The 26,553-nt window shown below is 40.0% G+C and overlaps 4 protein-coding genes across 5 annotated transcripts; 3 read left to right on the forward strand and 1 right to left on the reverse strand.

Annotated features, from left to right (window-relative positions):
- The first annotated feature begins 1,627 nt into the window (after nucleotides 1-1,627).
- On the forward strand, nucleotides 1,628-10,233 carry LOC113035403 (uncharacterized). 2 transcript variants are annotated; one of them, XM_026190949.1, is made up of 7 exons: nucleotides 1,628-2,585; nucleotides 6,265-6,415; nucleotides 6,839-6,982; nucleotides 7,166-7,294; nucleotides 7,415-7,645; nucleotides 7,898-8,023; nucleotides 8,399-10,233. In XM_026190949.1, exons 1-7 carry the CDS (start codon nucleotides 2,428-2,430, stop codon nucleotides 8,624-8,626), a joined length of 1,167 nt encoding a protein of 388 aa, XP_026046734.1. In that variant the 5' UTR covers nucleotides 1,628-2,427; the 3' UTR covers nucleotides 8,627-10,233. The 2 variants fall into 2 exon arrangements, with proteins under 2 accessions (XP_026046734.1, XP_026046741.1); XM_026190956.1 differs by lacking the exon at nucleotides 1,628-2,585 and adding an exon at nucleotides 5,324-5,517.
- Nucleotides 10,234-11,474: 1,241 nt separating this feature from the next.
- On the forward strand, nucleotides 11,475-13,389 carry LOC113029285 (probable alpha-ketoglutarate-dependent hypophosphite dioxygenase). The gene is made up of 7 exons (XM_026180084.1): nucleotides 11,475-11,519; nucleotides 11,878-12,068; nucleotides 12,278-12,530; nucleotides 12,610-12,701; nucleotides 12,810-12,949; nucleotides 13,044-13,148; nucleotides 13,248-13,389. The coding sequence occupies exons 2-7, from the start codon at nucleotides 11,939-11,941 to the stop codon at nucleotides 13,332-13,334; spliced, it is 807 nt and encodes a 268-aa protein (XP_026035869.1). The 5' UTR covers nucleotides 11,475-11,519; nucleotides 11,878-11,938; the 3' UTR covers nucleotides 13,335-13,389.
- A 4,776-nt stretch (nucleotides 13,390-18,165) lies between these two features.
- On the reverse strand, nucleotides 18,166-19,861 carry LOC113029292 (glutamine amidotransferase-like class 1 domain-containing protein 3A, mitochondrial). Its single transcript, XM_026180095.1, has 5 exons — nucleotides 19,787-19,861; nucleotides 19,203-19,315; nucleotides 18,898-19,069; nucleotides 18,610-18,811; nucleotides 18,166-18,518 (listed from the first exon to the last, which is right to left on the reverse strand). Exons 2-5 carry the CDS (start codon nucleotides 19,308-19,310, stop codon nucleotides 18,326-18,328), a joined length of 675 nt encoding a protein of 224 aa, XP_026035880.1. The 5' UTR covers nucleotides 19,311-19,315; nucleotides 19,787-19,861; the 3' UTR covers nucleotides 18,166-18,325.
- Nucleotides 19,862-20,344: 483 nt separating this feature from the next.
- LOC113029298 (uncharacterized) lies at nucleotides 20,345-24,732 on the forward strand. Its single transcript, XM_026180106.1, has 9 exons — nucleotides 20,345-20,533; nucleotides 21,283-21,396; nucleotides 21,480-23,156; nucleotides 23,261-23,360; nucleotides 23,453-23,601; nucleotides 23,691-23,803; nucleotides 23,888-23,977; nucleotides 24,083-24,205; nucleotides 24,295-24,732. Exons 1-9 carry the CDS (start codon nucleotides 20,452-20,454, stop codon nucleotides 24,496-24,498), a joined length of 2,652 nt encoding a protein of 883 aa, XP_026035891.1. The 5' UTR covers nucleotides 20,345-20,451; the 3' UTR covers nucleotides 24,499-24,732.
- The last annotated feature ends 1,821 nt before the right edge of the window (nucleotides 24,733-26,553 follow it).

The following is a 26,553-nucleotide window of genomic DNA, read 5'->3' on the forward strand; positions in this document are numbered from 1 at the left end:
TACACACATCCCGAATACATTTCCCATCAGGCTTCATCCTTAAAGGGCCATGCCTGTAACACAGGGCTTGCAAATTTTTCCAGTCGGGCTACCAAAATCTATCGCGTGTCCGCTTGTTTATCTTCCACATAAACCTTTCACAATAAAGCTCAAGATCCTGTTGAGACTTTTCAAAATAAACGTAATCATGTAAAAGAGTATGCAGAGTACTTACGGATGAGAAGCAAAAAAGAGCTGCCAGGTGCTAAAAAATAAACCTTAGATTCAAACGTTAGAACAGGCTTTTCCCCGCAGCACGCCGTGTAATAAATACTCACAAAGAAAACGGCGGCCGTTACAACTTATGTCTAAAAATGTATAGTTTCATGCTTTGGTTAAAACACTCGACTCCAGATACACGACGCCCAGCTGGAAACACTTTACGCAAGTCGAGCTGCCCGCGATTCTCAGAATGTACAGAAAATGTAAAATTTTTGTGATTTATATCGTTATCAGGACGATAGATGTCTTATATCGGGATATGAGATTTTGGTCATATCACACAATTAAGTATTCCGGTCCATACTTAGGTTGAGTTACACGTGTAATGACTAAAACCAAAGTAACACTAAGACAAGTAGTTTAAAAGGTTTAGGAATGAAACAATAGTTTAGGTTCATGTCAGCATAGTCACTAAACGTAAAGTCAGCTAAACAGAATTACTTACTGCGACATATACAAAGACAGATGTTTGTAACAGTAAAATGTTGAACAATAACTTGTGATGTATGAAGTGTTATTTCCTGTTTCCTGGTTTTGGTATTTTTTTTTAAGTGCAACAATAAAAAATGCCACAGAAGTTATGGGGTATTCACCATGGAAACGGCTATCAGCGGTCTACAGCCACAACATTCGAGTGACAATGGCCAAAATAACTACTGGTGACGCAAAGTGGTTGGGTCCCGTGTTAAACTTTTTTCTGTTTTTTGAAATGAGTTGAAATGAGTACTAATGAGACCGGAAATTGACATTTGAAAAGGTATTAAAAACATTAAAGAGTTATCAGGCGCCCAGACCTTAACCATCAGCTATAAAGTCATGCTTTACAAGGAAATAACTTACCGTGTGGACAGGAAGGCAATCTGTGTACAAACGGGTCAGACACTATAGTCAGAATCCTCGAGCAAGCTGGCACAGATCTGGCATGTGTTGTATGTGTATATATATATCTCTATATCTAGCTCTAAACAAACACTGAGTGAGAATCCCACGAGCTGTGCAGTTATTCAAGCACAGACTCATCTAAATGTATCCAAATTATCTTAAAGAGTAGTTTACAGTTTTCATACTGAACCACGGTGTGTGTGTATGAAATGTTTGGGGGACCCATTCTAGCCAAAAAGTTGCTGCTGAGATTTATTGCCTTTGACCAAAATGTCACACAAACAGTCTGAAACTGCCTCTCTTTGAGCCACTACTGTTCTTGTGGTTACAAAATATTTATTGGTCACAAGGAAAAAGGAAGTTGGGAAGTAGTCATCAGTTAATGAGTTAACGGTAAAAGATCAGGAGATTTATTTGCATTGACCTTTGAATGCTTAAAATGCTAAAATACTATATTTGCAGTTTGGTATGTACGTAAAATGTTTCTCAGGAATTCATTTTTTTACCACGACTGGCCTCGAATCTCTCGGACACGATGGGAAACGGTGTGTAGCAAACTAGGTTGTCAAATTAATTTCCTTAGTGTTAATAAAAGACAGCTTAGCCTGACTAAGAGGAACATAATTAACAAAAATCCTTTAATTTACTTGATTGTCCCTTGGATGAACTTGTGATTTACTAATTAACCTGTTGCAGCCAATTTCCCTCAGTCCCAGTAATGAGCAGACTGGTGAATGCAATCAGCCTGACTCTGTCATTATGCGTTATGAATAAATGTATGCATTACCATTATTATCAATTACATGTCCTACAATACATAATCATGCATAAATTATGCATATCTATTCAGCTCCTCACCTATTAGCTCTTTTCTGAATTGCTTATTCAGAAACAGCTCAGCTAACGGGCACGCAGTCCCCAACACTGACCCACATGCACAGACTCACACAATCGACACTAACTGGAGTTTCCCAAATTCTCCAAATGATCTAAACCAAAAAGGCCAACTGAGAAAACATTTGAATAATGTGTGGTCACATGTGGGGGGTTACAATACTTTCAACAGCTAAAGTACGGTGGGACAGACCCTCCTCAGCAAAGAGCTGGAACAGCTTGTCACTTCCTATTCGTTGCATCATGTGGCTCATGGTCTCGGCTACTTCCTCTTTTCACTACGTATCAATACTAGACGACAGTATTTACTTTCCACCACACGCGCCGGGGAGGCTGTATGAAGAACAACTAGTTTGAGGACTTCATGACGATTTACATATTCGATTTATAATGGATGGAGATCTGCTGTCTTTGTCATCTTCCTCCTCGTTATCATCTTCAGCAGCAGAAGGAGAACCAACAGGAGGACAGAAAGATGCTTCACCTAAAAGTGACAGCAGCCTTCCTCAGAGCCAACAGGAACCCAAATCAGCTGAAGAAGAGTTATGGTGAGTGTGTAAGTGTGTGTGAGTGCGTGTGTGTGTATTTCTACGTATGAAATAGAAACAAAAACAGGAAAATATGCGGTAAATCATAATCAACAAATTTCCCACATGTGGGACTAATAAAGGTTATCTTATCTTATCTTATCAATCACAGCCTCAAATCCACTCATGGTAAGATTTATGTAGGCAGGATTGCATAGATGGCTACCTATAGTGTCCAAGGGGTGCTGAGTTTCTGTCCACCTAAAAAAAGTACATAGTTTCAGACCCCGAGGTATACAATAAATTTTAGAAATGCTTTAAAAAGACTCAAAGTCCCATTGTAGATAAAAACCTTTTAAGTGACATGTTTTTAAAGATATTTGTGTAGTTTTACGAGGAAGTTCCCCTCAGCGAGAGGAGGAATAAAGAGTAACTGCGGAGTTTCCCATGAGATCACCAAAAAAACGTAGGCTTCAGTTCACTGTTTCGCAAGACTTGGTTTAAATAGAAATACCACCAAAATGTCATTTCTTGCTTAATGTCAAGAAATCAAACTTTAAAAAAAGTATCATTTAAGTGTCTTTTATGTTTCTTACACTTATTTCATGGTACATATAAAACATATGCGTGTGACTAATATTCTTTCTTCTCAATGGGGGGTGGGTACACTTTATCACAGTATTTACCCATATGATGAGTCTTAAAATCAGCCTCGTCCGCCTCCTCCTGTGGGGCTTTAACTGTGGCCACCCCACGCACAAGTAGAGTGATATTTGTCAGGGTTACCAGCAAGAAGGAAAGATTTTTTTCTGTCTACCTCTTTATTATATGCCATGACAGTAAATTACCATATTGCCGCAGAAGGCAGTAGCATTTTGGTGTCCTTCCGAGATGGCATATGATTGAAAACTTAGTGAAACTGGGTCACGGAGTGTGTATCGACTGTCAAAGCTGGAAGAGAAAAAGCTCTGTATCAGGGAGACATGGAGCATAGTTGCTTCAGTGGGATGGCTGAATACACAGTGTTTGCTTGCCAAGACAGGGTTTTTGGCATGGGTGCATTTGTATTTAATGCCGCAGTGGCCACTAAAGTTAGGCTCTGTTTCATTTCATTGTGTTTCTTTACAGCTTCTGCCCTCATACTGCACCTCCCAAACTGCAGAGCAGAGGGTTCATTGTAGCTGATTTCCCTATTAGTGACCATAAACAGTCTGTGCTAAAGCCCTTTGTGCTCTCGTTGAGCCCAGAAATATGACAGATGGCACAGTGTAAAATTAGACAAGCAGTTTTAACCATGGATACACTTGCTTTTTGTATAATAACCGTTTCAAATCTCAGAACAGGCTTTGAGCATTTTAAACGTACCAAAGGAACTTTTGCAGAATTTCCTCAATGTTTTTTGAAAATATCACCTTTTCAGAGAACAAGGGAAAAGTCACTGTTCTGAGTGTTGTTAACAACATTTATTTTGTTATCCAGAGCTTTCAGCAGTTCTTAGAAAAGCATAGTTTTTAAATGAACTTTGGTTACTAAGAGAGGTTATACAGGGCACTGGTGTATTTGGAGGAACTTTTGAGGTTTGTTTTGTCGTTGCTAAGCTAAACTAAAATGTTGCTGGTGCCCAAAATTAGTAACACTGGACATAGAATGAAAATAATAAAAAAAAAAAAAACTTCCCTTAATACTGTTCCTATAATCACGAGAGGACACAGAATGTATAGTACCATTAGAGAAGCTGATTTACCTGACAGCAAAGTTATCTATTTAAATAAAGGTTAGTAGTAGGTCCAAGTAGGGTTTGAATCTGGTAGCTGGGGCCTTTTTACATGTACTTTGACTTCCTGGTAGCCAGGTTTGGGGGGATTCCCACTGTCCTATCTCTATCAGCCCTGACTACGCCCTCTCAACCTCTGACAGCTGAGATAGGCTTCAGCTAGAGGTGGGCAGATCGAACCAGATAATCATTTTTTGGAAATTAAAAGAAATATACCACAAACATAACACATGTTATTTATGGCCTATAGCAGATTTACAGCTTTAAACAAGAGAAGCCAACCCAAAGTGCTTTAGAGAAAGGTACATTTGCATTCCAGATCACCAAAATCTCCAGAAATCCCAGTTTCTGTCACCCAAATGCAGAACTAGGAAGACAAAAGTAAAGTAAAAATCACAGCTTTACTCAACACTTAAAAAACAACGACTAACTAAACTACTGTAGGGATGTACGCATGGATGTAAACTCATACATCATGAGGGAGAACACGGCAAAGAACAAAGGGAGACAGTACACAGGCAGGAGGCTACCAAAGTAAAACAGGAAACAGCACACTCGATCAAGACCGAGACACATGAATTTCACATAGTACTGGACCACAGATGAATAAACATGAAAGCAGAGGGAAATCAGACAAACACGGGGACATGACCAGGGAGATAAAGGATAACAAAACTCGGAGACAGACGAAAACAAGAGGCACTGATGACAAGGCAGAGACGAAACCAAGGAACAGACTAGACACGAGAAGAGAACTACACTGCTCTCTCCTGCATACGCCGTCTTCACAGGTATCAGTACTGTATCAGCAACACTGGCCCTGTATTTACTTGGTATCAGATTGATACCATGTGTGCAGTATTGCACAGCACTAGCTTCAGCAACCCTGAAATGGATAATGGAAGAAAATGGATGTATGGTTAGATTTATTTATTTTAACAGATTACATCACATTTATATATAAAAAGAGTCTTTGTAGCAATAGTAATAATAGTAATAGCTTCAAAAGTTAACCCATTGTGCCATTTTGCTCATGTTTAGACTTCCATGTTCCTATTTGTGGCTATTGCCTTGCTGCTTTCTGAAATTGTGTAACACAGATTTTCACATAGCAGGACACTGAACATAAGTGGATGAAAGCATGTGTTTGCGGAGGAGTTTAGCCTTGAGGGGAATGAGGTATGATCGCAAATTGTTATTCTTTGTAGTACTTAGCTCTGTGAGGTTGCGGCAGTATTTTTGTGTTAAGAAGCCCTGCGGCCTGCGTTCACTGTTTTGTGTGTTCCTCTGTGAGCAGATACCCCACCTCCCCACCCTCGGGCTTCTTCTCCCCCTTTTGACTGCTTAGCTGTTTCTTTTTAAGTAGAGCTCCTATCAGAGCTGGTAGAAAGGAAGCTAGTTTGACTAATTAGACCTTGCAAATATTTTTCGTTCCTGCGTGCAGTTCAATAGAAAAGTGCATTTTCCAGGGATCATCACCCACGTTGTTTCCATGGGCTATCAATGCGCAGATACATCGGATAGTAAACAAACTTTGATATGCCAGGAGAGACACTGAGAAGAACATCGCTCTGTGTGTGTGTGTGTGTGTGTGCCTGAGTATTTTGAGTACATAATGTGACTATGCATTTGTGTGTGTGTGTGTGTGTGTGTGTGTGTGTGTGTGTGTGTGTGTGTGTGTGTGTGTGTGTGTGTGTGTGTGTGTGCGTGGGTGTGCATAATTTCTCCTATTCGATTCCCTGTAAGTGCACTCTACGGGAGTGGGCGTTCAAAAGTACCTTGACTTTTTTTTTAAGTGTACATGTGCTGGCTTATTAATGGAAATCCTTTTCTGATGTTCTTGATCGTGATTTTATTTAAGGCAAACTCCATATCCTCCTCTGGTATGTATGCATGTGTAAACAGCATCTGTGTGTCGGTGTGCAGGGTGCAGGAGGAGAGTCCCGTGGCTGACAGGCTGCTGTCCACAGAGGAGCAGGTGACTCTGATCACAGAGAGTCTGACAGTCACCTCGACTGACCAGGAAAAGCTGCTGCTGCTCAACAAGAACACTGAGCTCCGCAGAGTCAACAAGGAGGTACAGCATCGCATTAAAACCGGCACATATTCTCCACTGGCCCGCATTTTATTGCTGATGTTGGCAATTACATTTAGTTCTCTCTGAAAACCAGAGGAGAACTGTGGGTGTTGTGTGAAAATTGCTGCAAAGCTGTGAAGAACCATCATTTGAGTTCAATTTTTCACTATTATACAACCAGGGCTTCCTGATTTTAATTAGTTGCTTCTTAATAAAAAAAAGGAAACCGAGGGGGGGGGGTAACTAATGCATTTAGAGTAAGAATGAAGTGCCCGGCTTCAGTTTGTGATGCCAGCATTGTTGTGACGACAGACAGAGTGACGGCAGTAAAGATTAAATGAACGAAGCTATTGATTACTGCAGTGGAGGCCTTGGCAGTAATGACTGTTGTGTGATGATGATGGTCATGATGATGTGTCACAGCTGATGAAGCTGAACGAGGACTGGGACCAGGTGTACCGCAGTGCCACGCTGCGTCTACAGCACAGGCTGGAGGCTTTGGAGCTGGAGAACAGCGCAATCAAACAGCTAAACAACAGACTGCTCCTCAAAGTTGAACATCAGCAGGTAAATGCAAGCGCTAACACACCACCACCGCACAACTTATTCCGGGCATTTGCTTATATACTGAGAAGTGGGTGTCGTAGACGAGGGGATTCCTAAACAGTTATCTTGCAGCTGTTTTAAATAGCCATCAATAATAGATGTGGTTTGCATGTGTGATATTTATTGCTATATTTGGGATTGCAGAGTGCAAAGGAGTACTATGAGCAAGCATTGATGCAGGAGCTAAAGAAGAACCAAGAGCTGCAAGAATATATCAGGCTGCTGGAGAGCAGGTTGCACCACCCAGGGAGAGACTTCACACCTGCCAAACCGGTATTGCTCCTGTCAGAGGGTCTCACCTGTACCTGATCGCATTGTGCATTTTCTTTTCTTTTTTTCAGTTGTATGATCACAGTGTTGCTCATCTCTTTGTCTTTTTTTTTTCCATCAAAGGGAAGCTTTACTACTGTGATGCGAGGTCCAGCTCTGGGCCCCGGAAGTCATCCTGACCTGTCTTGCGGCTCTGCGCAAAACCCTTCACCCTCCTTTTTCCCAGCTTCTACCAGCCCAGAGGCTGAGTATCAGCGAAAAGGCCAGGCCAGCAGTTCCCCACTGGGAGTGCTGGAAAACTCCAAGCAAGAAGTGCATGATTTAAAAGAGCAGCTGGAGGCACTGAGATGTCAGGTGGGCTGCTCTCTTCTGCACAGCTTCCAGAAATGTGTCTGTTTCTAATGAGAGGAGAGCAGAATTGATGTCGACTCACTGTTGCCAGGGAAAGATTTGCTTAATGCTGAAAGAGACTTCAATGAAGCGGTGAACGGCACCACCAAGTGGTGGCTCTATGCTGCGCAGACATTCATAATAATAAGCGTCCGCAGATTGCAAAATACGGCTTTAACGATGGCTCGCTGCCGTGTTTTTGTCTTGTGTCAGCAGACTGAGATATATGAGGCAGAATATCAGACAGAGCACAACGACCACAAGCACACGCTGCAGGAGAACCGAAGGCTGAGGAAGAAGAGAGAGGAGATGCGCCAACAGGTGGCACTACTGCAAGAACAGGTAGTGTTTTTGTCTATGCACAAGAGTACACACTCACACAGGCGAACACACCCACATTCATACTTAAATCCCTTAAGCAAAGATTATGAAACCTGCCTGCTGTCTGATCTTGATGCAAACCGTGCAAAATAAATGTGAACAAACAGAAAATTCATGCAGTGACTGGTTATTTCTTTTGGCTTATAGTGTCAAACTAGAGACTTTAATGCCATATTTTTATTTATGTAATATGTTTAAACATATTGTAGTAGGCATATATGATTAATCCACAGCTGCTCCAAATAAAACAATATACGGATTAAACCCCTTTCAGCTTCGACCTGAATGTCTTAAAGATGTGTTTGTCACTGGAATCTCGTGTGTTTTTCTCATCAGCTTAAGATATATGAGGATGACTTCAGACGGGAGCGGTCGGACAAACAGATGCTGCAGAGGCTGCTGTTACAGAAGACATCTGAAAACAAAAACCCTGTGCTCATCCACCGCTGTAATAATGAGCAGCAGCTGCTAGGGGGCGACAAGAGACCACAAAATGGAGAGAAAAGGAAACAGCACCACCCACTCTGCCCAAAGCACCCAAACAGGGACAAAGAGTCAGTGTGACACTTAGAGGGAAAGTGAGCCATGTTTACAGAAAATGAGTGCCTGGTAACATCAGACTCACTAAATGTGTCAGCAGCTCGCAAAGGATCTTGAGTACTAAGTCTCGTCTGGAAAAGCATCATTAGACAAAGTAAAACTCTTCATGTAATTTTTTAAGCACTTCAGCACAAACATTTGCCAGTGTGTACATAACTCTCACTGCTGCAAGTTTGAAGTTTCCTTATAGTGTAAAAAGAACAACCTTATGAAATATTCCCTTCACAGCCGAAGAGAAACTGAAACAAAAAGAACAGAAAGAGAAGTAGGAGACCAGAACTGAGCGAGAAGATGAGTGAACCAAAAACTGTAGTTTGAGCTAAACAAACACCTCACAGATCCTCAGCTGACAGCTTCACTGTTTGTGCACGAATGTGCTGGTTTGTGAAAGGAAGTAGCTACACACTGCTGTACATATGACATCATCACTTAGAACAAACATAACCAGACAAGTTTCAGAAGAAGGTTCTTTCTTTTATTTTTAAGGAATATTTTGAAACTATAATGACGTTGTTACTTAACATGACAGTTTTCAGCTGTGCTAACTCGATCACTTACCCACATAACTTAACTTATAACTTAATAATTTAGCAATGCGGGACTGATATTGATTGAAGATGTGCCTGTATAGATAGTTTAGTCAAAATCAGGCATGATTTATGAGTGTAGTTCATCACACTTGCATCGTTTCATGTTTCCGATAAAGTGTAAATATGCTTTTATTAGGATTAACATATTTAAGTTGCCTTTTGAATCTTTCACTTCATTGCAACACTTTTGTGTAACCCTTTTTTGTAAAAGGTCATTTAATATCTATAATGTTTAATTAAAGATACAGATAATTAATATCACTAACAATTATATTTTTATTAGTTTGTGTAATTAAAGATTGTTTAAATGGCATATATTGCATATACCATGGTGTTGGTGGTTTTGTAGTACATTCATGCTTTTACTGATCAATGATCATTCCTGACATCTCACAAACACAGACAAGGTGTTATGTTATGTTATTAACATAAGGTTTAGCGTCATACTAGTCATCATAATAATGCTTATATATGCATTACAAATTATTTATTCTCATATGGATTCATAAATGACAGTTGTGGCTTTATTAAGCTATCTGTGTAATGTTCATAGATACTAATTGGCTAATATACAAAGCAGTTATTAGCCAATTAGTAAACATTATAAAATAAAGCATGATTTGATGATCAATTTTAATACATGTATTCGCATTGATTCAGAATACCAACACAGCTGTGCCGTTTATGTGGTTCTTCAGTGGACGCATTGCACTGAACCATCAAACCTATTTGCAATTTCAGAAAGTTGTACAAGGAAGGTTGAGTGGGTTTTTTTCCTCAGAGATTAATATCTTTGCAGTCTGAAGGAAGCAGTTAGGGCTGCTGCACGTTTTTACTGCTAAGTGGTCTTTGTCGTCACTGAAACCAGAAAGAGTGACTGGAGGGGTTTTCCTAAACAAGATTTTCCACTGCATACTTCTAGGTTTTTGTAACAGACTGTGAAAGGTTGCCTGTCTTTGTATTAAAGGGTCGTTACGTTTATTTGGTCACTGATTAATTGATTTTCACAGATATATTTAAAAGGACAATTGCTTGTCAGCACCAAAGTGATAGAAGGAAGTCACTGTGGAAGCTGCTCTTTGTCACACTGAAACCGATCTGCATCCTCAAACTGATGGGTTGCTTCTACGCTGCTCATTTATCCCTGTTTTCCAGTTTATGAATAAAATATATTGTTATTAATTTTCCCACAAGACCTTGACTCTAGTTTGGTCTTTTTATCAGCTTTTATCATTGAAATATAATGACACAAGTTATGGTTATGGTTACAAGGTTATGCTTTTATTGCATTGGCACTGTGTTTGGGATTTTTTGCCATGGTGAATAATTAAGCCGTTCGCAACCAGGTGCTTTCCAGATGGTGTTTTACGGTGGATCAAAAGAGGTACTGACATCAGTGACATCAATCTGGACAAGAGCCCAAACACCAGTGGCTGAAATGCAGCCCCAAACCATGACGGAGCCTTCACCGTGTGTTACAGATTGCTGTAGAAACTCACTGTTTTACGTCTATCTTGACCTGCTGCCCACAGATGTGCTCAGAAGTTTACATATGGGCATAGCTGTCAGTCCAGTTCTTATATAATTCGGGATATCTTACCCTTTTCTCCCTCTTTCCCTTCATTATGAATAGCTTCTTGACAGCCACCCTTCACAGAGACCATTTCTGATGAGGCTTCAGTGAAGAGCAGATGGTTTAACTGAAGCACCAGATGTATTCTTGAAATCTTGTCTCAAGTCTTTCATGGATTTTTACCTATTGTTTAAGGACGGAAGAGGCTTGGTTCAAAACTTTTACACAGCACCACTGATATAATAGGAAAGGACAGAGAAAAATAAAACATCTTCACACCATCATTATGCACAATATGAAGTATGTCTTTTTCTCATCGGTTCCTCATTCTGTAAATTCCTGACAAGGAAAAGAACGTGTTGAACAAAAGGTTGTGATGAGCGAGGGCATTTAGTCAATGAATTCATGTTGCTTGAAAGGTTTTTGTTTCACAACATGTCACACCTTTAAGATACAATTTCTTTTTCCTGATGGTAAAATCGTTCACTGCTCTGGTATTCACTGACCTCAAAAGGATGGAATGTGACAATCATTGTGTGGCACAATTTCAAATCAAAGACGTTTTACGATGACACAGAGAGGAGGTCCTTGGAAGGTGGGTTGTACACTATATAAATCTGTGCAGCAGAAGCATTGGAGAGCATCCAGGATCCAGACTTGGAGAGACACCAACTGAAGACTGAACAGTGCACAGGTATGATGCTATTAACACATTTACTCCAGCAGTTATGGTTAATAATAACAGCTGTATTCCCTGTGGTATATTCTCCACATTTCACCAAGTTATACATTTCTTATTTTACTTGTTTTTTACTGTGGTTTTGCCACTCCAGAAAAATAAGTCAGTTTTGCATCTCTGTAGGGTGTTTTCTTAATTTGCTTTAGTCCACAGAACAAACATTGTTTATATGGTTTATTTTCACCCATCATGGCAAGTGGGCAGGACTTTTTTATTTTTATGTCGCTGAAAACACGAAGGAAAACAGGAACTGTTTTGCCTTACCAACTTTTCTATATCTTCTCTACCCCTTAAATACCACCTCAACAAACAGCTTCTACATTATAAATTCTGAAAAAGCCTTAGCCATCGTCTGTGAGACAAGTCCTGCAGAGATGACTGCATCCACAGAGAAACTGCGAGAGAGCTACAACCAGCAGGGCTTCCTCTCGGCACTGCCTGTGCTGAATGAGACAGAGCTGAGGGAAGCAAGAGATGCCTTTTCTAAGTTGGAGATGGAATTTGGTAAGTAGCACACAGCGATGAAGAGAGATGGGTAACAAGACAATGCTAGTGCAGAAAAGACAGTTGAGGAAAAAGTAGCAACAGATCATTAATGAGTTGAATTTATCTTCTAAAAGTACGAATATGCATAAAAGTAATTAAAACTAGTAGACTAAATTTTGCCCTGTTTTTTCTAAGGAAAGCTGTGTTATGTTTATACATATATCCAGGTACTGAGTACACGCAGTACAGCCTTCACAATGCTCACCTCCAGTATCCATGGGTGATGAACCTGACCAAGCACCCTCACATCCTGCAAGTGATCACAGCCGTCTTGGGCCCAGATGTGATCCTGCTGGATTCCCGCTTCATCTGCAAATACCCAGCATCGGTCAAACCAGCCAAGGAGGAAACAATTGCCCAAAGCAATGGGCACGCTGAAAAAGATGAACTTCCATACGTGGCCTGGCATCAGGACATGAGGTAAATTTTACTCAACAGACAAAGAAGCAAACACGTGTTTGTTTTGCTTTCCTATGCCTAACTCTAATTGTTTGTTCAGGTACTGGGGTATCACTGGCGGCCCTGTTCTTTCTGTGTGGCTTGCTTTGGATGACTCACTAAAAGAAAACGGTGCCCTGCGGGTTATCCCAGGTATTTCATCTGCTTTAGTGTTTTGTTTTTCTTTTATACAACTTGCTATAAAATGTGCTTTCTAAAATCAGCAGTCTTACTCACAGTGTTGAGCTTTGCCTCCTGTAGGCAGCCACTGCTCAGGCATGTTGCCCCATCGCCAAGCCCTCCGCCCTGGGAACATGCTGTCAGTGAACCAGGAGATCCCAGAGGAGCTGGTGCAGGTGGAGGAAGCTGTGTTATGCCCTCTGTTAGCTGGACAGATGTCTGTGAGTTCGGTTTTATTCTTAACTTAAAAGGCTGTAAATGAGGATAAAGACATTGTATGTTGAATGAATGACCTTTTGTTTCTTTAACATATAGATTCATGATGGACTCCTTGTGCATGCAAGTGATGCCAACACATCACAAAAGAGACGCTGTGGGTTTGTGATCCGTTACGTTCCCACCTGTGCTTACCCCACAGAGGTAAGGCCGACGTTTTTCCCTGTTTTGAAAGAATCAGAGTTTCCTCTTGTATTTTTCTGTTTTACTGTTTTACTTACTTATTTTACTTCTGTTTCTTAGGATCCTGATCGTCCAAGGAAGTTTCATGCAACAAAGTTGGTCAGCGGGACAGACGCATTCAATCATTTCTCCAACAAAAGCACATGAATATAAGTATTCATGTGACTACAGTCCAATTTGCAAGACCAGGAGTTAATATATGTTACAGAAATATAATGTGTTGTTAAAGCAAATGTTTAAGTTTTATAATCAAATCAAATTTCAGATTATTGATATATTTATCACATTTCTGTCATTTTTTGACATAACTTGCTGTGTTTAAATTCCTTTAACTCTATATCATGAATTAATTAAATAATTGAATGTGTAGAAACTGTTTTGTGCCATAAACTGGTTTGTAAAATTTGAAATAAATGACAAATTGCATACAAACAAAAGAGACTCACGGCGATTTTGCTTTCCAACTAAAATCTTTATATCATATTAATGACGAAAAATCTACAATATGCCAAAAGCCAATTCAGGATGTTTGCTTGGTGTAACAGATTTGTTATAAATTTAGACCGAGTTCAACAGTAAAAACTTTTCTTTCTTTTTTTTTTTACACAAAGCGCTGTTACATTCTTATTTAATGCACAAAGCAGAGTGAAGTCTACTTTGTGAAATTAAACTTATTGACTCTTAAATTTTTGCATTTTCCTGTTCAATTCTCATCATAAACAGAGATGCTCATACAGCTGTTATTATAAACAGTACTGTGCAAAATGCTTGAGCCAACCCTTGGTTCTGTATATTTTCCTAGCAAAATGGCTAATAGGTAATACAAATGGAATTATATTTTATATTCTAACAAGCTTGAAACTAAATATTTGGTGTGATCACCTTTATTCTTCAAAACAGCCTGAACTCTTGTAGGCAGATTTCTTGTAAATTCTTTAAGTAGTTTTCAGGAATAGCTATCTAGATTTCTTGAAGGACACTCAAAGCTCTTCTCTGAATGTCGGCTGCCTTTTTGTTCCATTCTCTGTCATTATAATCCCACACTGCTTGTTGAGGTCTGGACTCTGGGGAGGCCAATCCATGGCTGATGATAGTGTTGCATAGGGCTTTTCCGGGTACCCTTTTACAGCTGTGTATTTGGGATCATTTTCATACTGAAAAATGAATCAGTGTTTTGCAAGATCTCCAGCACTACTGGCTGAAATGCAACCCAAACCATGACAGAGCCTCCACCGTGTTTTACAGATGGCTGTAGACTCTCACTGTTGTACCTCTTTCATAACCTCCTCTGTACACATTACTGACAGCTTTATCCAAAACTTCAAATTTGGACTCATCACTGCACCTGTAGTGGTTGATGCTCAGTCCAGTTCTTGTGTAATCTGCAGAAGTGCAGTGTTGTTTGTGAGCAGGTACGGTATGTTTGAGTTTTAATTTGTTTCAAACATTATTTCACTACAGTAGTTCACATTATTAACTACAACTGTGCATAAAGTGGTCTATCTGACCATCTTCGTACAATACACCTCACTCCTCCCTGCATGAATCTTTCTTTTTTATTCGTTCCTGTGGGGTGGAACTCAGCTCTCTCTAAGTCTGACACTGTCTCTCTCTTCTTGGTGAATTCTGTTTTGTAGCGCTTTTCACAGAGTTAATGTCAGAGTTAGAGAAATATCTGACGCAGGTCCAGCGCAGGATTCATCCAGAATAGTTTTGTTACAAACCATACCACCGTGAAATCTGTGTAACAGTGTAACCGTTGACCTGACCAGTATTTACCGTCAGCTCCTGACCCTTCCTCGTATCGAAGTTAGACTGTAATTGTGTTGACTTCCCTGTTGAAGCTGTTTTACGAAGCTTCGGGCAGAGCTGGAAGTACCCGCGCAAGGATACCGATGGTTACACTACACCCTCTTGCAGTAAAGGGAGGGTATGTTGTGACACAATACAACACAATGACACAATAAACCAGGAAATCGAGTTATTTCTCTGACTCATCTGCACAACGTGATCACTACATTTTTCAATTTTTCAATTTTCAATTTCAATTTTTTCCCTAATGTGGTCCAAATTTATATATATATATATATATATATATATATATATATATATATAAAACACTACCTCTTAAGTTACAAAGTTTATTTGTATTGTGTTCAGAAAATGGGGACGGCAGAAGGAAGTTTTATTTTAAGCACCGGTTTGCTCGAACCACACAAAGGCAAATGTGTCCAACAGTCATAGGCATAAGAAACTGGAATTCTCTCACTGATCATCTTAAGTGTTGTATAAATGTTTCTCAATTTAAAATCTGCTATAAGAATAAAATGATAAACCAATATGAAGAAGTTGAAAAGAATAGAATTTAATTGTAGAAAAATGATCCTTTTAGTTTGATATTTAGTGGTATTGCTCATTGTTGAGTATATTGTTCTGTTTGCTTTGTTTTGTTTTGTAATGTGCAGAAAATTGTCATAGTGTAATTTTGGTTGCCTACTTGTATTATCACAGATAGGGGGCAGGTATCAATAAGAATTTATTCTTCTTCCTGCTCCTTTTCATGCATGGAAACAGTGTTACTTTAATTGAAAGGAAGGTTATGTATGGGAATGCATTACTGCTGTACCATGTGTGAAACAAACAAAAAAATATATATATATGAGGACATGTTTCCAATAAAAAGTGGGTAACGTGATGGGTGGATGGCTCGAAGCTGTGAGCGCAGTGCTAAAACCTTGACTCTGTCCTGTAACTCTTCACAAAGTGTTTAGAGTTGAGTCCCTTACTCAGTATTGATACTGTTTTACTACTGCCGAGCACAACTGAACAAAACTAAACATTTGCAGTTTTTCGAGTTGCATGTCCGCTCGGAAATCGGTGCACAATTACAACGTGTTTGTGCGTCTTTTCTCGATTGTCGTGGTTTCATTTCTACCAGAGCCACACACTAACACCATACTAACATTTCTAAAGCACTTAAATGAATGTGACTTTGTTAGTGTGTCCGAGTTTAATAAGTACCTGCAACCTCACCGAAAAAACGAACAATGCGCGCATTTACGCAGGTGGCACAGTAATCTTTATTAACACAGGGAGGGGTTGAGATCTAACAGCAAATAATAATTTGCTGCTCTTACAAAATGCAAGTCACTGTTAAACACAGATTTCAGGTATACAAGGTGAAATAATTTGTAATGAAGGATAAATTTGGATAAATTCTGCACTAGCCCTCAGTCTCACAGTCCCAAGAAGTTTCTAACAGACGACACGTTGACTCTTCTCCATCCTCCTCTCGTTCATCTGCCTGATAGAATCACGGGCTTACACTGTATTATTTTAGTTTACATCAATCTCATCCTTTCCCTCCCTCGCTCAGTGCTCGTTTCTGAGCCGCTAATTTGTGCCGTTCTTGGTAGGTAACTCGAAATGAACCGACTGCATCCTCGTTTATTCATTGGGGCACTGTTAGAGCACCCAAAGAACTTTTAATTCCCATGAGCCCATTTTTGCCAACGCATCATCTCGCTAATTTGCCACACAGCTTTCAGTGACAGACAAGACCCCGTGTCTCTCTGGTAAACTCAGAAAGCAGCTCATGCTGGGCGCAGACCGTTGGCTACTAAATGAGATCACCCTGAGAGATCACGATGACAGTGTAGACCGCTAACTTTGCCTTTATCAACATTCTTGCATGAAATATCCTCTTCTTAAAATGACAAGAACTGATGCTAATATTGTAAATATTGTAAGGAAGTGTTTAATTGTTTTCCTAAATGTTCCACACAAGTCGTTCTGAGATATTTTTGGAGAGCTGTCAGAATATTTGACACTGCAGTGACAACAACACACAGTTACCAGTTACAGGTAAAACCTCATTGCAGATGAAGAGAGTGTGTTGAGAAGATCAGAGGAGTGCTCTGAGCAGCTCACGAATGAAGTAAATGATAAAGAGAGGAGGACAAGTGGAAGACAGTGAATCAGGAAGTGCAGAGGACTGATAATGAGGAATTCTAGCAGCTATGAAGAGGATAAAGAGTGGAAAGGTGGCTGGTCCAGATGATACCTGTGGAGGTAATTGCGTTTTAACCAGACTGTTTTATGCAATCTTAGAGAATGAGAAGTCTTTATAGATCTAGAGAAAGCATACGATAGGATATCAAGAGAGGAACTGTGGTTCTGCATGAGGAAGTCAGGGCAGTTTAAATAACCATGTTGACACATGAAGTTTCCCCGGCAACCTGTCCAGGGTGCAAACTGTCTTTTGTCACATATCTGCTCACATGAGCTCCAGCTCTTGGAGATGCAAAGTATAATGAGAGATTAGGAAAATGGATTGAATGAACAATAAATGATAAAAGTCCAGTTAGTTTGCCAGACCCAGAAGCAAATAGACAAGTGTGTAAAGCAGTCTTACTCACTCTAGGAAAGATGGCAGGTGGCAGTCTACACACCCGCCAGCATTCAACCCATTACACCCCATTTCAGTTCCCCAGTGTTTCCCAGCGACAACAGTTGAACCGGATATTTGACAGGCAGTGAGACAATACTGTTCAAATGTTACTGGTGACAGAGGGCTCCTTTCCACTACCTAAGTCATCATTAAACAATGCAAGTATTTTGGTAGGTACACATATTTCTTACTCCATGTGTAGTCGTATGAAAAAGGTTGTATGGGGAACCTCGAGCAAACAAGCCAATTGAAACAACACAGAAAAAGTACATGAATAATTCCAACAAAATAACAAAAAAGGTTTAGCTGGCCACAAAAATAGTTACTAATCTGTTATTTTGCTTAAAGGTACGGACAGACTTTTGCCTACAAATGCAAATCTCCAATGTTTTCATCCAGTAAACCCCTTGGTGTAATAAACCAGACAGTTTCTAACACAATAGGTTTGAACATTATGGATTATTGTATTATGTGTATGTCACGACATTATTGAATGACGTATAAATAAGGAAAAACAACTGAATTGTGTTGTCTTTGTTAGATAATCTTTTATTGAAATTTTATTGCATTCAAAGTTTCACATCAGGTCAAAACAAAAGTAGGAAATAGGTAAGAGAGCTTGATAAGCTTGATAGAAAAAAGGAAAGAAGAAAGCACCTCATGGATCAATAATGTGATTAAACTCTTATTAAGCCAGTTTCAGCGTTTCTTTAACCATGACACCTATTCCATCATAGACTTTGTGAATGGGAGCGTTGCACATGAAGGCAGAGGTGGTCACCAGCTTGTTTTTGGCATCAACATGAACTTCTTCCACATCTTTGTTCACGTGTTTGCAGCCCAAATCCTTCAGGGCGCCTGCTGTCTGAGCATATGGCCACCTGATGACAGGAAGTAAAGGGACTGTCAGAGCGGCTGACTGATGTAGTTTTGCACCCACATTAACATCTGATAATAAAATACTTCACCCACTTGTCACACTCTTTGTCCTGCCCCACGGTGAGCTCGCAGCCCGGCAGGATTTTTGCAGCTAGGATGGGCGCGATGCAGCACATACCCAGCGGCTTTCCAGCTTTGTGGAAGGCCTTGATGACCTTCTCTACATTTGGCTGGATGGCACAGTCCTTATTCTTCACTGCCCAGTCACTCAGGTTCTTAGCCACACCGAAGCCCCCTATATGGGTACAAGAGAACATCACAAAAGTGCAACTAGCACAACAGAAAGAAACAGCTTGTGTGTTTTATTCTGTGGTGTCTCACCTGGGATGATGGCAGCATCAAATGCTGAGACATCTAGCTCTGCCAGATCAGTCACCTCACCCCTGGCGATACGGGCGCTTTCCTGCAGGATGTTTCTCTTCTCTTCTGTGGGTTTCCCCTCGCAGTGGTTTACAACATGCATCTGATCTGCATTTGGAGCAAACATCTGCACCTGCATACACATGAAATAAGAGGTTAGCCTCTGCAAGACTGAGGGATGTTGTAGGAGTTCAAATACTTCCAAATGTGACAGGGTTCAGATAAGCACACAGATGAATGTGTAACAAGCCTTTTCTCGTCCTTACTTTTGCTCCTGCACGACTCAGGTGGACAAGGACGGCAGAGGCCTCGTGGACCTCTGTGCCGTCATACACTCCACAACCTGACAGAATGACTGCAACACGCTTGGCCATGATTCCTATAAAAACACACACAAAACAATCTTCCTTTAACTGAACACCAGTCAGCATGGACTATGGACTATTTCTTTCCCAGTCTGATATAATAACCAGTTAGTTGGCTAATTACTGCTTCTGTGCCACCTGTTCTGCCTTAACATAAAATATTTACATGAGCAGGTGAGACATAAGTCCCAGGTGTGCTGCTGCTGCTGCCAGTAAACACTTGTGACACCAGTAAACTGGAGTTACAGAATCGGGTGTTTAATCTGATGAATAATGAAGTTGTATCAAAGGCTAGTTTCGTCTGTACACAGTTTTTCTTTTTTGCATGTCATGAATGAATGAATGAATTAATGCCTTTGTTGTCTGAAAAGAAAACTGAAAGCAAATGGCTGACAAAACGAAATCTATCACTTGGAATTATCCTTCATTCATCAATGTTTGTCTCTAAAACGTAACTTAGGCAGTACAAGCAAAGATTTTCTCACCTTGAACGGCTCTCGGTCGGCTAGTTCTTCAGCTGTGCGGAGTCGAGTTTTCCAATAGAGGTGTGATGACTGAACTCAGAAGCAGACTCTTTATAATCCCTCCCGCTGTCTCCTCCCCCAATAACTCTGTAACCCGACAGACTGACATCATCCGCGTTACCGACAACGAGGAAAACGCCGAGTCATTCCGCGTTGTTATAAAGTTGTAATAAAATGTTGAGCTATGAAAAGAAAACGTTAAGATAAGCCACGAAACTACCGCATTGACATTAAAGTTAACTTCTTTGGCCTAACTTTTGAAAAAAGTGGCATATTAAAGCCACCGGGAATGGAAGAAGTGTGTGAGTTGTGATAGGAATATCTGTCTTATCCTGATTTGGATTTTTTGCAGCGGGGGAATGGTTAATAATTATTAATTTATTAATAATATTCTTTTCGATGATTCAGGTTAACTTATGTATTTATCTGTGTATTTTACATGCGCAAACTTCCAAATAATGACATGTTTACATTTTTATGCAATGTAACCTAAGTGATTCATTTTAGACACACAACAGATGCCTGTTGGATATTCCATGGACGCTGCCCGTGTTATTTCCCGGTGAGACACGGTTCGTCCTCTCAAGTGTCTGCTGATGTTACGCCCACGTGTATAAAACAGCCTCATGTCGACAGAGGGAGACACTACAGCCATGGCTCTAAGCGGCTCTCTGCACATATCCGTCGGCATCCTGAGCATCGGCGGTGGTAAGCTTGTGATTTGCTTTCCGAAGTGTTACCAGCTTTGTGTTTGTTTTGTTTTTTTCATGTAGACTATCATGGCGAAATGCGCGCTCATATTAATCATAACTCATATTGTCACATTAACATGAGGTGAAAAGACATTTTAATAAAGTGATTTATTTAAACTGCTGTAAGTGACCTCGAACAGCCGCCTGTCGTGAACGATATCAAGACATTTTAAGCCAGAAAGAACGGCTGAAAAAGGAGTAGTGTTAGTATAGTGCAGAAGACAGAGTAGGTGGGTACAATAATTCAGTCACAAGGATACTTGCAAAGATGTTATGTCTTTATATTCTATGTAACCTCTTTGAGAATCTTGTTGAATACAGCCTATTTACCAAAGTAAGTAAAAATATTAGATGAAATAACAACTACACACACTTAGAAAAGCTGAAAATCACTTTTAGCATTATTTTTTAAACTATCCAGTCTGCTGTAAATAAATAAGAGTTCATAATGATAAAAAACGAATTCATTATTAATTATGATTTAATAATTAAAGAATAATATAAATAATAATAAAATAATATTTCATGACGATCCTTTTAAGGTTGTTAAGTTAACTTTAAAAAACAAACTAAAAATAGATGTGAAAAAAAAACACATTTTTACTTAACCAAAAATAAACAGATTTTTTTTTAAGCCAAAAAAAAAAAAATAATAAAGCGGTAAAGATGAGAAATAAAGATAAAGCCAGTGATTTTATCCTACAGGTTCACTCCTGCTTTTGGTGAATGGTTATGGCAGCACTCCCGAAAAAGACTTGGTCCCCCACACTGCACTGGGAATTCTGCTTCTCATCACTGCAGCGCTTCTGGCTTACTCAGGTTTGTTTAGGTTTGAGTTTTATTATTGCATGTTGTCATGTAGCTGTAAGTGTTTCTCCTGACCCTGCCCTGTTTTTTCTTAGGAATCCGTCACAGTCTGTCCCACGGCCGCCTGTTTTCCACCCTGTGTCTCACTGTTTCTGCTCTGTGGTGTGGCTCTGGTCTGGTGTATATCCTGGGAGGGCAGAGGGTCATACAGCCCACACAGCTGAGATTCGCTTTTGTTCCAGGCCTTGCAGCATTTATATTGGCCTTGCTCATCATAGGCATTGCTGCTGTTGTAGCAAAGAAAGCAGTTCTCTTTCTCATAGCTGTTGGTATCTCCTTAGCTTCCGCCCATCAGATCGCAGGTCTGACAGCGGTAGGTTTTGGCCTGTATGCCACAGCTGCTAACTACTTCCTTGTCTGTCTGGTGTGTCTTTACTTTGGTTCTGGACGTCTGCTGTCTGTGATCACTCACGGTAAAGTGGAACTTCCTGGAACAGGTGCGAAGAAGAAAGCTGAGCTGAAAGCAGAGCAGAACCAGGGGTGTAATGATGCCGTGTCAGTGAGTTTGGCGATGAATTTATTATCTGCGTCTGTATTAGCCTGTCCCCTGCTAGGTGTGGTCCCTGAGCTCTCTGTCGGTCATGTCCCCTGGCTGTGGACAGCTGGCGTGTTCCAGCTCGGCATGTGTATCCTCTTTTACAGAGGTATGGACATGCTTGCTGCCACTTTTTATGGCTTCACTTCCCTCTTTGCGTTTGCAGAGGGTTACAGTGCCCTGCTGTCATTTTATTCCATTCGGCCTTACTCACCTGTTCCCTTTCCTGTTGTCTTCTCAGTTCTTTTCTTCATACTGGCTCTGTTCAGTACTCAGAAGGACCTGCTGGAGGGCTTCTACCAGCTATTCTTTGTCGCCTATTCTATTGCTCTTGCAGCCCAGCCTCAAGGCTTTTTCCAAGCAGGCACTCAAGGTGTCCAGGCAGCTATATTTGTGGCTTCTGCTTGCATGCTTTTGATTACCACCTTTAACATGGCCTCTAGTACCAAGATTCCCACAGGGCAGAGCTGTTTCAAGGCTTTAGTTGGCAGGATGCAGAGCGTTACTCTCAGGGCACATGACAAAGAATTGCACACACCTTACCTGGGCTACTCTAAATATGCAGATGCAGAGGTGTTAGGCCACGCATCCAATGTGCTGGCTACTTTCGCAATCACAGCCACAGTAGGTAGCCAAAATCCTCTCTTTGTGCTGATTCTACCCTGGGTGGTCATGGCTGGCGGAGCACTGGAGCTGCTGTGCGGCGCAGTAGCCTTTGCTCGTGGTAAAACCTTTGAGAGCACAGTCTTTATTCTCTATGGGGTGATGTGGACGGTGTGGGGGCTGACACGATATGGCGGCCTGTATGGGGAGACCAGAGGTCTTAACATTGCTGTTGGGATCATTACCTTCCTTGTGTTCAACATTTTAGTGACAGCTGCAGCGTTGTTTATGAACGTCGCATGGTTTGTCTACGCATTTACCTTCCATCTCATACTCATCAGCTTCCTGCTGGACGCCATGGGCTCGCTGCCTTATGGCTATGACATAGGAGTCACAATCATCTTTGGCCTTGTCAGTTTTTATTTTTTCTTGGCACACATTTTCAACAGCACCTTCAAGTCTCCTCAGATCCCCTTAGGAAACCCTATTATCAAGCTGACTGGAGCAGGGGGAGGGGCAGCTGTCTGTCCACATTTACCAGCCCGTAAAGCCACATCTGTCCTACAGATTGCAGGTAAGACATAGAATACACTGATGCTGAGTTCTCAAATAAGCAGATGTTAGTATGCTGGACGTGGGTTTCATTTTACTATCACCCCCTCTTCTTTCTTCATGCAGAAATCATGAAAAATGGCGGCATATGTGGAATGCCTACTGACACCGTCTATGTGCTGGTGGCTGCTTGCAACAGACCTGATGCTGTAATCAAAGCTTACAAGTGAGTTTCCTATTTCATGTATTTCACTTGTCCCTAAGTGTATTTATAGCTGTCTAATTCCTGTTAAATCTCGCTATTTTGTTTGGCTTCAGGGTGAAGAAGCAGGCAGAGGACCGTCCCATGTCCATGTGGATCTCCTCTGTCAAGCAGCTGGAGCCGGTGCGACACCTGCTGAGCCCTCTGCTTCTGGACTTCATGGAGGCTGCGTGGCCATCTTCCATTAGCATGGTTATACCAAGAGGTGAGTGTAAGACTGTGCGTGAGTGTGTCTGTGTGCTGGTGGGATTTTTCTTATTATCATCATTTTTTGTTTCTTGCTTTCTCACACAGGCCCGTGGATGGAAATCTTTGGTTTGGGAGATGCTGCCAAACACATTGGGACTCCACAAAGCATTGCTATCAGAAACCCCGACTGTTCTGTAGCCACACATCTCATTGGTTTGGTAAGGGACATCAATATTGATCATTGCATGTCCAAAAATGAACCAAAATCAGTGAATATAAACTTCTAATACTTATTCCTATAGGTGGGGCCCATTGCAGTAACATCAGCCAACCCCACAGGTGAAGCTGATACAACTCACCACAATCAAGTGTATGCCAAACTGGGAAACAAGGTAATCATGATAATTTAGTTAATGAAGACTAAACAAGCTGCTGATTCCTAATTTTTTTCAGTTTTATTTTGTTTTTACTGAACTGGACGTGGTTTTGTTTCTTAGGTGGATGGAGTGTTATGTGATGGACCCTCCCCAGAGAACATTGCATCTACTGTGGTTGACTGCACCAAGATTGAAACTGGACAAATTGGTTTCTTTAGAGTCGGTCTCATTCCAAAATCAAAGGTAATATAAAGATGACACAGTCATTCTCTCTGTTGTAGTAATTTGGTGGTTGTTTACTTTGAAACCTGCTATTTCTGTCTGCTTTCAAGGTTCTTCAAATCTTTGAGGAGGTTCAGAGGCGGCACAGACAAGGGCAGACCAATCCTGCCTTTCAGTATGATATGGAGCTACCACTTACAGAAAGAGACATTTCAGAAGTGGGAAGCACCGAAGATTCGGGAAGAGAGTCTGAAAACTCAACACCCTGCCCGCCTTCACTTGAAGAAAATCCAGTCCTCGGGAATGGATCGTAGTTTCTATGCATTTGCTTAAAATATGCTGCCATTTCTAATAAACCTGATGTGTAAAGCTGTTATTAAATGAGGGAAATCACATTGTGGAACTAACTGGGTGATTTGTAATGTACTTATTAAAGTGTTATTTATTATGTTTCCCTTTTGTCTGAAAATTACAAAATTACAATAATGCACCTTTTAACTTTTCATGTTGAAATATAAAACTGCATTTGATTGATTCTAAATGCATATGTCCCTATTCATAAAATACTATATTGAAAAAAGTTGTGTTTTCTTTTATTCTTTGAAAAGTCATAATGTTCAAAATGACATGTAGGTTTTTGCTCATAATGAAAGTAGCTGATTGTGTCATGAGATTTCATCAATATTCTACTTTTAATGTGCATCATTAAAAATAACAAAAAGCATAACAATAAGTAATGAAATGAGTAACAAATATCTAATCTTACTATAATGGTGTATATGCCATGTATGCATGTCTGTATGTCCTTAACAGGGCTAATCTGAATACTGTGGATTTTTATATAAATTCCATGCATTTCACAATTCCCCTGCAAATGCAATGTTACGTTTGTTTGCATTTATTACATCTGCAACGTACATAACTTATAACTACATAACGTTTAACAGTCACCAAATGTTTTTTCCAAGGGAGAATTTAAGATAAGATAAAGATAAGATAAGATAAAACTTTATTAATACCTCGGGTGTGTTCCTCTGGGAAATTCGGTAAGTTGAAGCCATCAGAATTATTAGAGTTTTGAACTTCTAATCAGCTTGAATTTTTATTTCGTTTTAGCTTTTTGTTTTCAAGTTGGTTTACTATCAGTTTCCAGAGCAGTTTGCTTGTTTCAGTTTAGTTTTTATTGTTTGGAAATGTATAGTTATACTTTTGTTTTTATTCGTTTCAGTGCTAATTTTAGTCTTTAGCAGGGGACAGTTTTAAATAATTATAATAACCTTGAGAGTCACCAAACACAGAATCACATATATGGAACGCCACACAAGCCAAATTTTTTGTTTGTGATAATAAAATAAGCTTGATACATGTAAAGTTCATTTACATTGCAGTTTTGAAGACTAAAAGTCACAAAGTAAATTACAAAATAAAATAAAATACAACAAATAAAAATGGCATGAATGGATGAAACTAAACAGAAGCAAGCCTGCACAGGTAGCTCTTCTGTTTAAGCTTATCTTTAAAGGTATAAAGAGAGTCCTCAGATCTTAATTTGGTACAACTTGTAGTTAACCTGTAGTTAACTTGCACTTAATATGTCTAAAATCTACCAAACAAGCTTTGACTCAAGGCACAGCTTACTTGATTTGTATTTTAAATACAAATTGTGACTTTGCGATTGTGCCTAAAGTTATTCTGCAGCTTCTTTGTTTTAGCATCCAAATGTATACAGATAAATATATATAATCAGCAAACATCTGGCAAGTTAGAGTAGGTGGACGGATTTCAGACATTCAAAAAAAAAGAGGATCCAACCATTTGTGAAATTGTTTTCTGTCTGTAAAAGCTGATTTTATCCAGTCAATTAAATGAAGTGAAAACATCAACGTGTTAACTGTTCCAAGTATACCACTGTTTTTACTCCTTAATTAAAAGCTGGACACAATATTAGAAATATTTAAATATTTTAAAAAGGTATTAAGGGTGCATAGTCACCAGGTTATCAGTCAGGAGACAGCAGACTGTGTTCTGCATGAGAAATGTTTGTCTGTTCGCAAACTTGATCAAGTCAAGGCATCAAAATCTACCTGGTTACATTTAGGCACTAAAAACTACAAAGATTTTGTAGTTTTGGTTCAAATATTTCCCTTCCCAATACTAATGTTTCACATTAACTTCATGATTTATATATTCAATGCCAAGCAGTCTTTCATAAGCATAACGTGGTGACAGTAGCTGAAAAACATCACTGACACAAAAGAATGCATTGCATGAAAGAAACAAAACAATACTCATTGTCAACCTGGGAATGGAAAAAATGTCATGATGCATCTAATATAGTCTTATGAGAAGAAGCGTGAAGAAACGAAACC

The sequence above is a fragment of the Astatotilapia calliptera genome, chromosome 2 (genome assembly GCF_900246225.1).
Source record: "Astatotilapia calliptera chromosome 2, fAstCal1.2, whole genome shotgun sequence".
In the NCBI taxonomy this organism is placed as follows: Eukaryota; Metazoa; Chordata; class Actinopteri; order Cichliformes; family Cichlidae; genus Astatotilapia; species Astatotilapia calliptera.